The sequence below is a fragment of the Drosophila serrata genome, unplaced genomic scaffold (genome assembly GCF_035046125.1).
Source record: "Drosophila serrata isolate PLE 108 unplaced genomic scaffold, ASM3504612v1 contig_21, whole genome shotgun sequence".
Classification (NCBI taxonomy): Eukaryota; Metazoa; Arthropoda; class Insecta; order Diptera; family Drosophilidae; genus Drosophila; species Drosophila serrata.
The window spans coordinates 49145-62012 of record NW_028256919.1 but is presented as its reverse complement, the minus strand read 5'-3'; the positions used below and the strand labels follow the sequence as shown (position 1 = coordinate 62012).

Genomic DNA, 12868 nt, shown 5'->3' with positions numbered 1-12868 from the left:
ACACTTGTTAGTTGTTGGTGGTTTATGTTGTTTTTTTCTTGTTTGCTTTGAGATTGTAGTTAAGGGAAGAAATAGACGTCTGATCACTATGAGAGTTAAATTGCTACTGCATATATAAAATTGAAGCTATGATTTGTTTATTATCCAGCTGAGTAACTAAAATGTCTGCTTAGAACACGAGTTTTAAAATGCCGACGCGGTTGCTATGTGAAATGAATTTGATATCAAACATTTAATCAATAAAAATAAATATTAATTAGTGGATAATCGCTAACATTATTTTTACATGTTATCGTGGTAGTGAGAGCATAGAAAAGAGGGCAAATAAGACTATGCCAACCCTTTCTACTTATTTCTTTCTTAAGGGGGGAAACCACCCTGACATTGATGCCGATATTCTTACGGTAATTTTAAGACATCGGGCTTAAAAATATCTCATTACTTGTGGATTCTACAGTCTTTATCTTCTTTTGCGTTTTTCTCAAAACTAGGTTTTTTAAAACGGTGTACATGATTTCTGCTGGACCGATTCTCTTCAAATTTTTTATACAGCTTCTCTATTATCTTCTCTATTTTGCGATATGATTTTTTTTTTTAAGTTTTAAATTTTTAAACAAAAATTAAAAAAAAAAAACTACCATAAACACCATACGACCATTCCCTAAAAAAATGCCTTTTTTGACTGGCTATATCTCCGCCATTCGTAAATATTTTATTTCTTTCAATAAGTATTTTTTAGTTTAACATATGTACTTTGATATATTAATAAACAAAAAGTTGTATTCTTCACAACTTTGTCAAAATGACTTTTTTAAAAACACTCTATTTTCATGCGTTCAAGGTGGTCTACCCCCTTAAATATTAGAGACACTGCGTACTGTGGATGGTGTGCTGTGCGGCACTTTTCGCGAGGCTTGCCAACGTTTGAATTTACTCGAAAACTATACACATTGCGACTTAACACTCGCCGATGCAATTGTTCCTAACCCAGCGAATCAAATTCGAACATATCGACATGTCATCCGTCGAACACAGTTGAGTTTTAGTACAAACACAAGGACGAGATTGCAGACGATATTTTGCAAAGAGTTCAAACGACAACTTCTAATTTCGATCTTGAAATAAACTATGAAATGATTGAAGACATGTGCGTGCCCATGTGTGGCAGGCTGTTTTCGACATTAGGAATGCCGTCACCAAAGCACTTAATGCACGATGCATTCAAGTTTTAACGGGAGCAAGACTATGATCGAGATGAACTGTCAGAAAAAGTTTAAAGCCATGTGCCGCTTTCAAAAGCAGAGCAAAAAAAATTACCTATTCACTGATGAAGGTTGTTGATGGAATAGGAGGCATTTATTTTCTCCATGCTCCCGGCGGGACTGGAACTGGGACCGATCGTTGAAGGATTTAAAGGTAATTTAAGATTATTTGGTGGGGCTTTTATTTTCCTATCCGGACATTTTCATCAAACACTTCCCATCCTCCCAAAATCTACAACTGCTTATGATATTAATGCTTGCCGGAAATCGTCATCTTTGTGGTGTCAAGTCAGAAATTTAAATTGACCACAAACATGTGTGACTATTCAGAATGACGGCTCTGCTGCTTAATTCCCAAGACAGCTGTTGGCGCTTGGTATATTATAATAATACTGCGGTCAGTTGTACGTAGCATGTTCCCATGTTGGAAAGCCGACTTCGTTGCTTATCAATCAAAAATTATAGTTTATCATATCGCTCTCAACTGATGAATACCAAATAAATTACCTAAATAAAACCAAATGGATCTAAAAATAATCTAATTCCATTTAAAAATATATCCGTCATTAAATTTTTTCAAATGAATAAAAATCAAATTGTCATAATCTGTTAATTTTTCTGTCAATTTTAAAAAAATTTAAAATAATTCAAAAAATTATTTATATAAAAAAAAATCGGTTATCGATGTTACATGTAAACATCAAAAGTTTTACACAAATATCGAGAACATTTATATTTTTTTAGCTACAGTGGAGAGTATTGATTTCACCTTAATTGGATAGAAATTGATGATCAGTTTTTGCGGTACCATGTAAAAACTATATCCTATTTATCTTTACTTTTGGGCCACTAAAACATTAAGCATGAACCCTTTAGAGTCATCTATACAAATTACAAAGATACAAATTATAAGCAAAAACCTCAAACATAGATTGCCTTCTAACCTTAAAAATTGAATACTAAACCACTGAGTATGCATGCAAGAAAATAATTAGGCAACAAGCCAGTAGTTCATTTCCTCGCACTCTTTCCCTATATTTCTTTCTGATTATTTTTAATGCGTAATTTAATTGAATCATTCCGGCAGATTTTAATATGGAATTTGAATAAGTAATTACTAAAAATATAATATTAATATTTTAACTCGACTCGTTTAATGTTTAATTATTTTGAATTTTGAATTTTAGATTAGAGGACACTTGCAAAAACAAAGAAAGGACACAACGACACAACAACACATTACTGGGTTTGCTCAGATCCAGACTTACTGTACTATTATGTTTGTTACTGTAAGCTTTTAAAATTTTTAAGAAGTAAGAAAAGACGTAGGTTTTGTATCCATTAGAAAAAAACCTAGGAATCGAAATAAGAATTTGTAGAATAATAATTTGTGTAACCGACAACAAATAGACTCCTGTTAAACAACCACACGTAATATAACAAAGAAATGTCAATAGAAAACAAAAAGGTTGTTTTTGGCGGGTGGAGTTCACCGCGAATGATCTGGTATTGCCTAAAAAGACAAAACAAAATGGCAACAACAGAATTATTAAGTTAAAGAGTTTAGTTTACATACAGGTAACTACATCCTCAATTAAGGTATCTGTGGCAAGTAGAATGTAGAAATAGATAACTTCATCGAGTTCTGGATTTGTATTATCAGAACAAAGTCTGAGGTTTTTCTTAGAACTAAATGATCGTGTGCTAAAGGAGCATAGTGTTCGACTCTAAAAATATTCTAAAAATTGGTTGCAAATGTCCATCGATACTAAATTTTTTCAAGATATTTTATTTAATATTTATTGAACTTTTAAATTAATACTTACTTTTGAAAACAGTCTCGAATCAGCTTGTAATTCTGTGTTATTTTATTCACAAGTGCACCTAGACATGATACACAACTAGTTACTTCTGCTTGGTTTCTCGAAACGACCAGTAGCATTAAGTGCTCTTCCAATGCTGCCAAAAAAGATTCGCTCGCATTATTAACGAGAGGTACCACTTTTTCAAGAATGTCCGCAACTGAACATATAAATTTAGCGGCTGTTGCAGAATGGCATTTTATATTCAGGTAAGGCTCAATCGTCATAGCATGTTTGACCAGCAATTGGGGTCGTACTTTAGCTAGCAAATGTAGTGTAGTTATACACCCTAACATTTGTGAATTATCAGTGTCTTCTAATTCTATTAGTCTGTCAACCAATCCATCAGCTAATTGTTGACAAGCTAATATGATGTCCTGTGGAGGTTCCGTATTCTTTTTTATAGGGTCATTAACACTTCCATCAGACTTCAGTAAATTATCCTTTGGTTTAAAGATCTATTTAACAATGTGATATAATAATATAAAAATATAAAAAGGCTTTGTGGTATGTTAAACAAAAGCATTGACCTTACACTCATTAAAAGACCTTCCAACCACGTTGTTCCAGTATCATGCGCCGTATTTACCACATCTATAATTTGATTAATCTTCCGCTGTATGCCGTGCTAAAAAGAAGTAACATTGTCATTAACGCTTATACAGTTTTAGGTTTGAATTTAATCGGTAAGTTTTTGTTTTGTCTTCAAATTTTTGCATATTAATATGTAGAAGGACTTTTTCAAGGGTTTTTCTTACAAATTTTCTTAAAAAATAAGAATAAAGAATAAAATAAATAAAAGTTAATCATATCAAAATAAAAAAAAATTTTGTTTTTAACAAATCTCGTCCAAATATAAAACCAGATCGAAAAAAAAAATTAATCTACGAAATCTTTCATCTTTCCAAGTGAACGGACGTGTTTTTTTTCTTGCGCTCTCGTTTTGTGTAAAAGTTTGAATCTTACCACCGGGGTTAACTTAAATTTTCTAATTTGTGTTTATAACTTCCCGTTCACTTCGCGTGTGTATGCAGCTATTCTAATTTGTGTACATAATTGGCTTTATTTTCCAATTTACTAGTGCTGCTAGTGTTAGCTTTTGCATATTTTGCATTCCTTTTTGTGCCTTCTTCGTCTAGCTTTTGTTTGCGCCGTCGCAACAGCTAAACGTTTTTGCTATCTACTTATCTTCCACGCTTTCCCACTCTCTCGCTTTAGCTGTGCCGCTGCACTTCTTATCTTATCTGATCTCATACGCTCCCCCGCTCTCTCGCTCTCGCTGTGACTCTTCACTTCTTATCTTCATAGCTCTGTTGTTTTTTTTCCAAGTACAAGTACAGTGGTAAGTCCTTATAATGTCTGTAAATATTGTCTGTTTCGTCAAAACCTGCAAAAAGGCAATTGCTGCAGGTGACCTTACAATCGGCTGCTGGCTGTGGGACAACGTCATGCACGCCAAGTGTATTGGAGTTGCAGCTCGGACGGTGGACGATGTAAAAAAAATATCGGCCTGCGTTACTGTTGTGAGGCCTGTCGCGATGTAGAAAGGGAGATGATGTCTTTCATGCTGCAAACCAAAAAAGGTTTTAAGGGCATTTTAACGAGTTTTCGTAAAACTCTTGATATGTTCTTGGCGCTGGACACCCAATTTAATAGCCTTACGCTATTAAATGAGTCTCCTAGGCGCAAAAAAACTGCTATTGGTGGGCAGCTTGTAGACGGACCCCAACTACCTGCAACGGGCTCTCAGCAGCAGCCTCCCTCGGCTTAGCCCTCGACCTCAGCATTAATTCCAAGAGTGCTGAGATCGAGCGCTAGAAAAGATTCGGTACCCGAATGTGCAGCGGGAGTGGCCGTACCGCCGGTGATTTCTGTTTCGTCCCGGGGGGGTCGCAAATATTGACCCCTCAAAGTCCCGTGTTTAACGATATATCTGCCCAGGGTGTTAGGCCCGGAATACCGGCCGACAATGGCACCGCAGATAACCAATCTGCCTTGCTAAAAGCCCTTATAGCGGTTCCACCGACGAGACATATTTTTCTCGCGGCTCTCCCCTGATCAAACACCGGAAGATGTTCTCGCCTTTATACAAGACAAAACCAGAGCCGAAAAAATTAAAATAAAGGTGGAAAAGTTTAAATTTTCTTACGCTAGGGACATTTCATCTTTCAAAATAAATGTCCCTAACGGGCTCTTTAACACTATTTGCTCTCCCAACTTCTGGCCAAAATATATCGTAAATAAGGAGTTCGAAGCGAAGAAAATAAAAAAACGGCCTGTAGGAATAACTCTTCCCAGGCCTGATCATACCACTGCGCCTTCTACGTCTTCCAATCCCGACCCAAAAAACTAACCTACTCCCTAGGTATTTCCTATCAGAATGCAAGAGGCTTACGTAGTAAGCTTCCTAACTTGTATTCTGATAGCCTTTCGTTTGCATCTCAGGTTATTGTGCTTACAGAAACTTGGTTAAAGCCGAAGATTCTGAGCTCCGAAGTTTTTTCAGCTGTGTTCAGAGTATATCGGCTAGATCGCCCTATCAGGCGCGGGGGTGGAGATCTTATAGCGGTGGACTCTTCACTCACGTTAGATTTATTAACTTTCGAGGAATGCAACGATGTTGAATTCCTCTGTGTGAAGCTATCTATTGAAGGTAGCTCCATTTTTATTACCTGTTCCTACATACCTCCATTGTCGAAACTTCCTATTTATTGGAACCACCTTTCCGCTATTCATTCCGCTATGGACTTTTCGATAGAGACTAGTTGGTAGTCCTAGGTGATTTTAATGTCCTGCTAGTTGGTGCTCAAATAAATCCACAAATACTATTCTACAACATGGTTTTTGTCACTGGCTTGTTCGACATTTCGCTACCTCAAGTCAACCATGTGTGAAATTCCTTACAGCGCTTGCTTGATCTTTGCTTCGTCTCTGACCCTGGGAGAGTCAGTTTAGCAAGGTTGGCGCCTCTGACGCAGCCCGAAGATCCTTATCATCCAACTTTCGATGTGACTCTTGATATTGGGTGTGATGTACAGAATGTTTTCGCAAAACGGACTTTGAACGGCTGAATAATTTTATAAACGAGTTCAATTGGTCCGATCCATACATGTGCACTGACATGGCAGTTGCCGTGGATATTTTTTACAGTGCCATGAATTCATTTTTTACTGAATGTGTTCCGTTATATTATCCGCCAAGCTCGAATAAACCACCGTGGTTTACTAAAGAATTGAGCCGATTTAAAAATAAAAAATCTACCCTGTATGCTAAATTTAAATTCACCGGATCTCAATCTGCCCTTTCATCTTATTTATCAGCTCGGTCAAACTTTGCCGTGCTGATCGCTCAGTTATAAAAACTATTTAACTCGTTGTAGGGCCCAGTTCTCACAGGACCCAAAACAGGTTTTTAATTTCGTTAACACTAAACGTAAGCCTAAAACAAATCCTTCCTCGCTATCATTTGAAAATAATGATCAGGCAATAGCCGATTTATTTTCGCAGTCTTTTCAAACAACCTATTCAAGCTCTTCGTATTTACACCAGACTTATTCCTACGACATACCCAAATCAAACTTAATTTTCTGTCCTAGCCTAAACGAAAGCTCTCTCCTTTTAGATCTTCATCGTGTCAAGCCAGTTTATTCGCCAGGTCCCGACGGAATTCCTGGCTGTGTGCTCAGGTATTGTGCTGACGCCCTGTGCTATCCCCTTCTGAAATTGTTTACCTTGTCCTTGGAAACCTCCCACTTTCCCATTATTTGGAAGGAATCGTTTATTATTCCTCTCCACAAAAAAGGTAGCAAATTGGATGCCAGCAATTATAGAGGAATCTCTAAGTTGTCGGCCACCCCTAAATTATTTGAAAATATTAGCACCCCTCACTTACAGCACCGTTGCAGATCAGTTATTTCTCCATGTCAACATGGTTTTATTAAGCGAAGATCAACAACAACAAATCTTTTGGAGCTCTCTTCCTATATTATAAAGGGCTTCCATAATAATTGTCAGACAGATGTAATCTATACTGATTTCAATAAAGCATTTGACTCTGTTAACCATTCTCTCCTCGTTAGAAAACTCGATTCAATGGGTTTTCCAAGTGATCTTCTTAATTTGATCTCTAGTTATTTGAATGGCAGGAGACAAAAGGTCCTCTTTAAGAATAATTTATCCAATGTTCTAAGGGTAACATCTGGCGTCCCGCAAGGAAGCCATTTGGGATCCTTATTGTTTACATTATTTATAAATGACCCACAGTCTTGACTAACTCCAGAGTGCTTATGTACGCGGATGACGTCAAGCTTTGCGTGCAATACAATGACGTTGCCTGCCAATCGGATTTACAAACAGATCTTAATAATTTTCAAACTTGGTGCCGTGTAAACTTATTAAACTTAAATGGCTCGAAATGCAAGCTAATGACATTCTCTCGTGTCGCTCCTAAGCTTGCTACTTACACGCTGAACTGCTGCTCTTTGGAAAGAATTAATACAGTTGACGATTTGGGCGTCCGCTTGGATCCAAAACTTGACTTTATTGATCATATTTCGTCTATGGTGAATAGAGCCAGGGGTGTGCTTGGATTTATTAAACGGTGGTCGAAGGAATTCAATGACTTCTATGTTACTAAATCCTTATATACTTCCTTAGTTCGTCCTATCCTAGAATATGGATGCTGCGTTTGGAGCCCTCAGTACGGCGTCCATAGTAAACGCATTGAGTCGGTTCAAAAGAACTTTTTACTTTTCGCTCTACGCGGTTTAAATTGGGATGCAAACCAAAGATTACCTTCCTACTCTAGTAGACTCCTATTAATAAACTTGCCGTCCTTAGCCAATCGTAGAACGATGCTAGGGATAACCTTTATTTTTAACCTTATCCATGGTGATGTGGAAAGTGCTGACTTGTTGAGTCAGCTTAATTTCCATGTACCATGTAGAACTCCTAGATCCTATATGCCTTTAGTGTTGCGCCACTGTAGAACCTCCTTTGAACTGAATGAACCTTTTAGAGTGCAATGTGCAAATTATAATGATTTGTACACACTAATCTCTAAAGTAGAGACCCTTCCCAAATTAAAATCTTTAATACTAACCCAGTTAGTTAGCAAGCTAACAATCTGGCAGCACGCCGGTAGTCAATTTCCTCGTATTCTGTCCTATATTTTCCATCGCGCCTACTAACACCTAACCCAAAAAGGCACGTGCCTGGTGTCATACGGGCCACTTGAATGTACTGACCTTAGTGCACCAAATCTGATAAGTTTAACTATGTTATAAGACACGTATAAATGTATAAACCTCTAAACCCTTGCAAATTCTTTTCCGATCTCTAAAATTGTGAAAAAAAATTTTAAGAACCAAATAAGTTGTGTTTGGAGCTTAGTTGCTGTGTTAAAGTTTTGGTTGCTTCGAATTGATCGCTGCAGTTGCAATTGTCTGTGATGCCTAGCCTTGCATGCGTCGCAACCAGGCAATGACCTGTAAGAATCCCTACAAACAATCTGCAGATTTTGTTAAATGTTTTTCTTTTAATAATCGGGAATGTTCTTGGTATCATATATTCAGATACAATGCTCATGTTTCGGCCAATTGAACACTCAGTTCTAATGCAACAAGGCGTTGTGCTTCCTTTTCTGCAGTGAGTTCCTCGTGGATATCTAGGGGATCAATTCCGATCGTGGTTTCAAGAATATATAATCCCATAATTTTGAAGAAATTAACTCATCAATCATACATTCTTATGATATAAATCCTTTAAAAGTTCTTTGTTATGTGAAATTTCTGCATTACAAATTCTTCAACAAACTTGCTCCTTTAAATTATAATTTATAAAGAAAAAGAGGTCAAACTGACACTTTATGGTTCTATTTTGAAAAAAAAAACTCAGCATATTGTAAAAATTTTATATTGAAGTTATTTCATTCATTGATTTTAGTTTTGTTCAGCTACAGATTGTAGCCCTCATTGAGTTCAGTAACTTTGACCCATTAAAACGACATTGACATTTCCTTGCGAGGAAAGAATGGTTAACATAGTCAAATGCTTTACTGAAATCAGTATAGATTACATCTGTCAAAAAATTTTTATGGAAGCCCTTTATAATATAGGCTCTCTTCCCAAATTATAAAACAAAACATTTGGTAATGTAAAACTATTTAGACATGGAGAAATAACTGGTCGATAAAAATGCTGCAAGTGAGGAGTAATTATGTTTTTAAAAAGTTTTGGGATAGCCGATAACTTAGAGATTCCTCTATAATTGTAGGCATCCAATTTGCTACCTTTTTTCTGTGGAGAGGAATAATAAATAATAAAATAAGGGAAAAATGGGAGGTAAGCAATTACAGAAGGGGATAGCACAGGGCGTCGGCACAATACCTGACCATACATCAGGAAATTCTATTGAGACCTGGCGAATAAACTGGCTTGACACGATAAAGATAAAAAATAAGAAAGCTTTTGTTTAGGCCAGAACTGAAAATTAAGTTCGATTTGAGTATAACGTAGGAATAAGTCTAATTTAAATTCGAAGAGTTTGAATGAGTTGTTTGAAAAAACTGCGAAAATAGATCGATTATAGCCAGGACATTATTTGCGGTAGTATTTTCAAATGTAAGCGACGAAGGATTTGTGTTAGGCTAACGTTTAGTGTTAACAAAATAATAAAACTGATTTGGGTCCTGAGAGAACTGGACCCTGCAACGAGTCAAATAGTTTTTATAACACTGCGCGTTCAGCACGGTAAAGTTTGACCGAGCTGATAAATAAGATGAAAGGGCAGATTGAAAACCGGTGAATTTAAATTTAGCATTCAGTCTAGATTTTTTATTTTTAAATCGGCTCAACTCTTTAGTAAACCACAGCGGTTTATTCGAGATTGGAGGAAAGTACAACGGAACACATTCAGTAAAAAATGGATTCATGGCATTATAAATAATATCCACGGCAACTGCCATGTCATGAACATCGATCGGACCAATTGAACTCGTATATAAAATTATTCAGCCGTTCAAAGTCCGTTTTGCGAAAACAGAGGACTTTATTGGCTGGACGGTCAGATATATTCTTTACATCAACCCAATATCAAGAGTCACATCAAAAATTTGATGATACGGATCTTTGGGCTGCGTCAGAGGCGCCTCCTTGGATAAACTGACTCTCGCAGGATCAGAGACGAAACAAAGATCGAGCAAGCGCTGTAAGTAATTTCGCACATGGTTGACTTGAGGCAGCGAAATGTCGAACAAGCCAGTGACAAAAACTATGTTGTAGGATAGTATTTGTGGATTTATTTGAGCACCAACTAGCAGGACATTAAAATCACCTAGGACTACCAACTAGTCTCTATCGAAAAGTCCATAGCGGAATGAATAGTGGAAAGGTGGTTCCAATAAATAGGAAGTTTCGACAATGGAGGTATGTAGAAACAGGTAATAAAAATGGAGCTATCTTCAATAGATAGCTTCACACAGAGGAATTCAACATCGTTGCATTCCTCGAAAGTTAATAAATCTAACGTGAGTGAAGAGTCCACCGCTATAAGATCTCCACCCCCGCGCCTGATAGGGCGATCTAGCCGATATACTCTGAACACAGCTGAAAAAACTTCGAAGCTCAGAATCTTCGGCTTTAACCAGGTTTCTGTTAGCACAATAACCTGAGAGGCAAACGAAAGGCTATCAGAATACAAGTTACGAAGCTTACTACGGGCTTAACGGGGAAGGCATAAAAAGGAATGCAAAAAAATGAAAAAGGAAGCACAATAAGCGCAATTAAAATTGAGAAATAAACTCAGTTACTTACATAAGTTAACAAGAAAGGAAGCTAACTTCGGCACGCCGAAGTTTATATACCCTTGCAGACAGAACTTCGATGACTAGGAATCCATACAATATAAGATATATATATATAAAATGGCTATATCTCATATTTGATGAAAATCTGCTGAAAACTGAAACAGTTATAATCTTTAATTTTATTAATTTCTTTTACTTCTTATAAAATGGCTATGTATAAAATTTGATGAAAATCTGTTGAAAACTGAAAATGTTATACTTTTTAATTGAATTATTTTTTCGATCGTTCCTATGGGAGCTATATGATATGGTCGTCTAATTTTCATACAATTTTACACAAAATTGTAGAATAATACGAAATGCCTATATCTCAAATTTGATCAAATTCTGTTGAAAACTAAAAATGTTATAATTTTTCTTGTAAAAATTTTCCGATCATTCCTATGGCAGCTATATGATATAGTCGTCCGATCCGGCCCGTTCCGACATACATATATACGAGTGAGAGTATGTAGAAAACTTACTGCAAAGTTTCATTCGGATAGCTTCAAAACTGAGAGACTAGAGCTTAGAAACGGACAGACGGACAGAAGGACAGACGGACATGGCTAGATCGAGTCGGTTGTTCATCCTGATCAAGAATATATACTTTATATGGTCGGAGGCGCTCCTTCACTGCGTTGCAAACTTCTGACTGAAATTATAATACCCTGCAAGGGTATAATAAACACAAGAAAGAAGATTTAAATTGAAATCCCGGTGGCATGACGTATAACGTTATCAATTTGTATAGCCTTGCAGTTTATTATAATTTCAGTCAGAAGTTTGCAACGCAGTGAAGGAGGCACCTCCGACTATATAAAGTATATATATTCTTGATCAGGATCAACAGCCGTGTCAATCTGTCATGTCCGTCTGTCCGTTTCTACCCAAACTAGTCTCTCAGCTATCTGAATGAAACTTTGTAGTTAGTCTTCTATATACTCTCACTCGTATATATGTCGGAACGGGCCAGATCGGACGACCGTATCATATAGCTGCCATAGGAATGATCGGAAAATTTTTACAACAAAAATTATAACATTTTCAATTTTCAACAGAATTTGATCAAATTTAAGATAAAGCCATTTATATTATTCTACAATTTTGTGTACAATTTTATGAAAATCGGACTACTATATCATATAGCTCCCATAGGAACGATCGAGAAATTAATACAATTAAAAATTATAAGTTTTTCAGTTTTTAAAAGATTTCCATTAAATTTGAGATATAGCCATTTCCTATACAATTTTGTGTACAATTTTATGAAAATCGGACGACTATATTATATAGGTGCCATACAAACGATTGTTAGAAATGGAGGAAAAATGCAAGTCTGTGAATGAAAAACTGCAAATATAATATGTATAGGTGAATGAAATGAAAGCAGGTATTACCTCATTGTTTCGAAGTTCTATCTGAAAGGGTATATAAACTTTGTCGTGCTGAAGTTAGCGTTGCTTATTGTTTAAAGTTTATTATAACTTCTGAAAATAGTTTTAAAAATATCAATTACATTTTCTTGGAGAGTTGGGAGACAGTGACACTGACAGTGCAGGTTACTAGAGTCATAAAATTAGTACACCTGTCGGAAGAGCACTACTGACTACTAAACGACTATACTAGTATCATAGAGCATTTGACAGTGTAATTCGTTATTTTGACATTTTAATTTTTGTTAGCTTTTCTTGTAATATTTCAAATGTGGCATTTCTGTGAATAGTAAGTGTATTATATCTTCCATATAAAAATAAGTCTGGTTTTCGTTTTAGATGATTTAACTCCAGAACGCACGAACCGATTTCCCTTGAGGTTAGGAGGAATAATAATTCAGGAACAGGAAATCAAGAGAAAAGCGGAAAATCCATCTCTGATATATAGAATTTACTACAAACCAAT

The 12868-nt window shown here is 36.3% G+C and overlaps 1 protein-coding gene across 4 annotated transcripts in view; it reads right to left on the bottom strand.

Annotated features, from left to right (window-relative positions):
• The window catches only part of Nipped-B (Nipped-B cohesin loading factor), a 57319-nt gene that overhangs the window by 13254 nt on the left and 31197 nt on the right, over nucleotides 1-12868 (bottom strand). For 3 of the 4 annotated variants that reach the window (XM_086829075.1, XM_086829080.1, XM_086829088.1), the window contains 2 exons: nucleotides 3660-3752; nucleotides 3089-3582 (listed from right to left, as the gene is read on the bottom strand). In XM_086829075.1, the coding sequence (XP_086685201.1) occupies nucleotides 3089-3582; nucleotides 3660-3752 (587 nt within the window). Of the gene's footprint in view, nucleotides 1-3088; nucleotides 3583-3659; nucleotides 3753-5810; nucleotides 6022-12868 lie in introns of those variants that run through there. The other variant, XM_086829092.1, reaches the window with a different exon arrangement.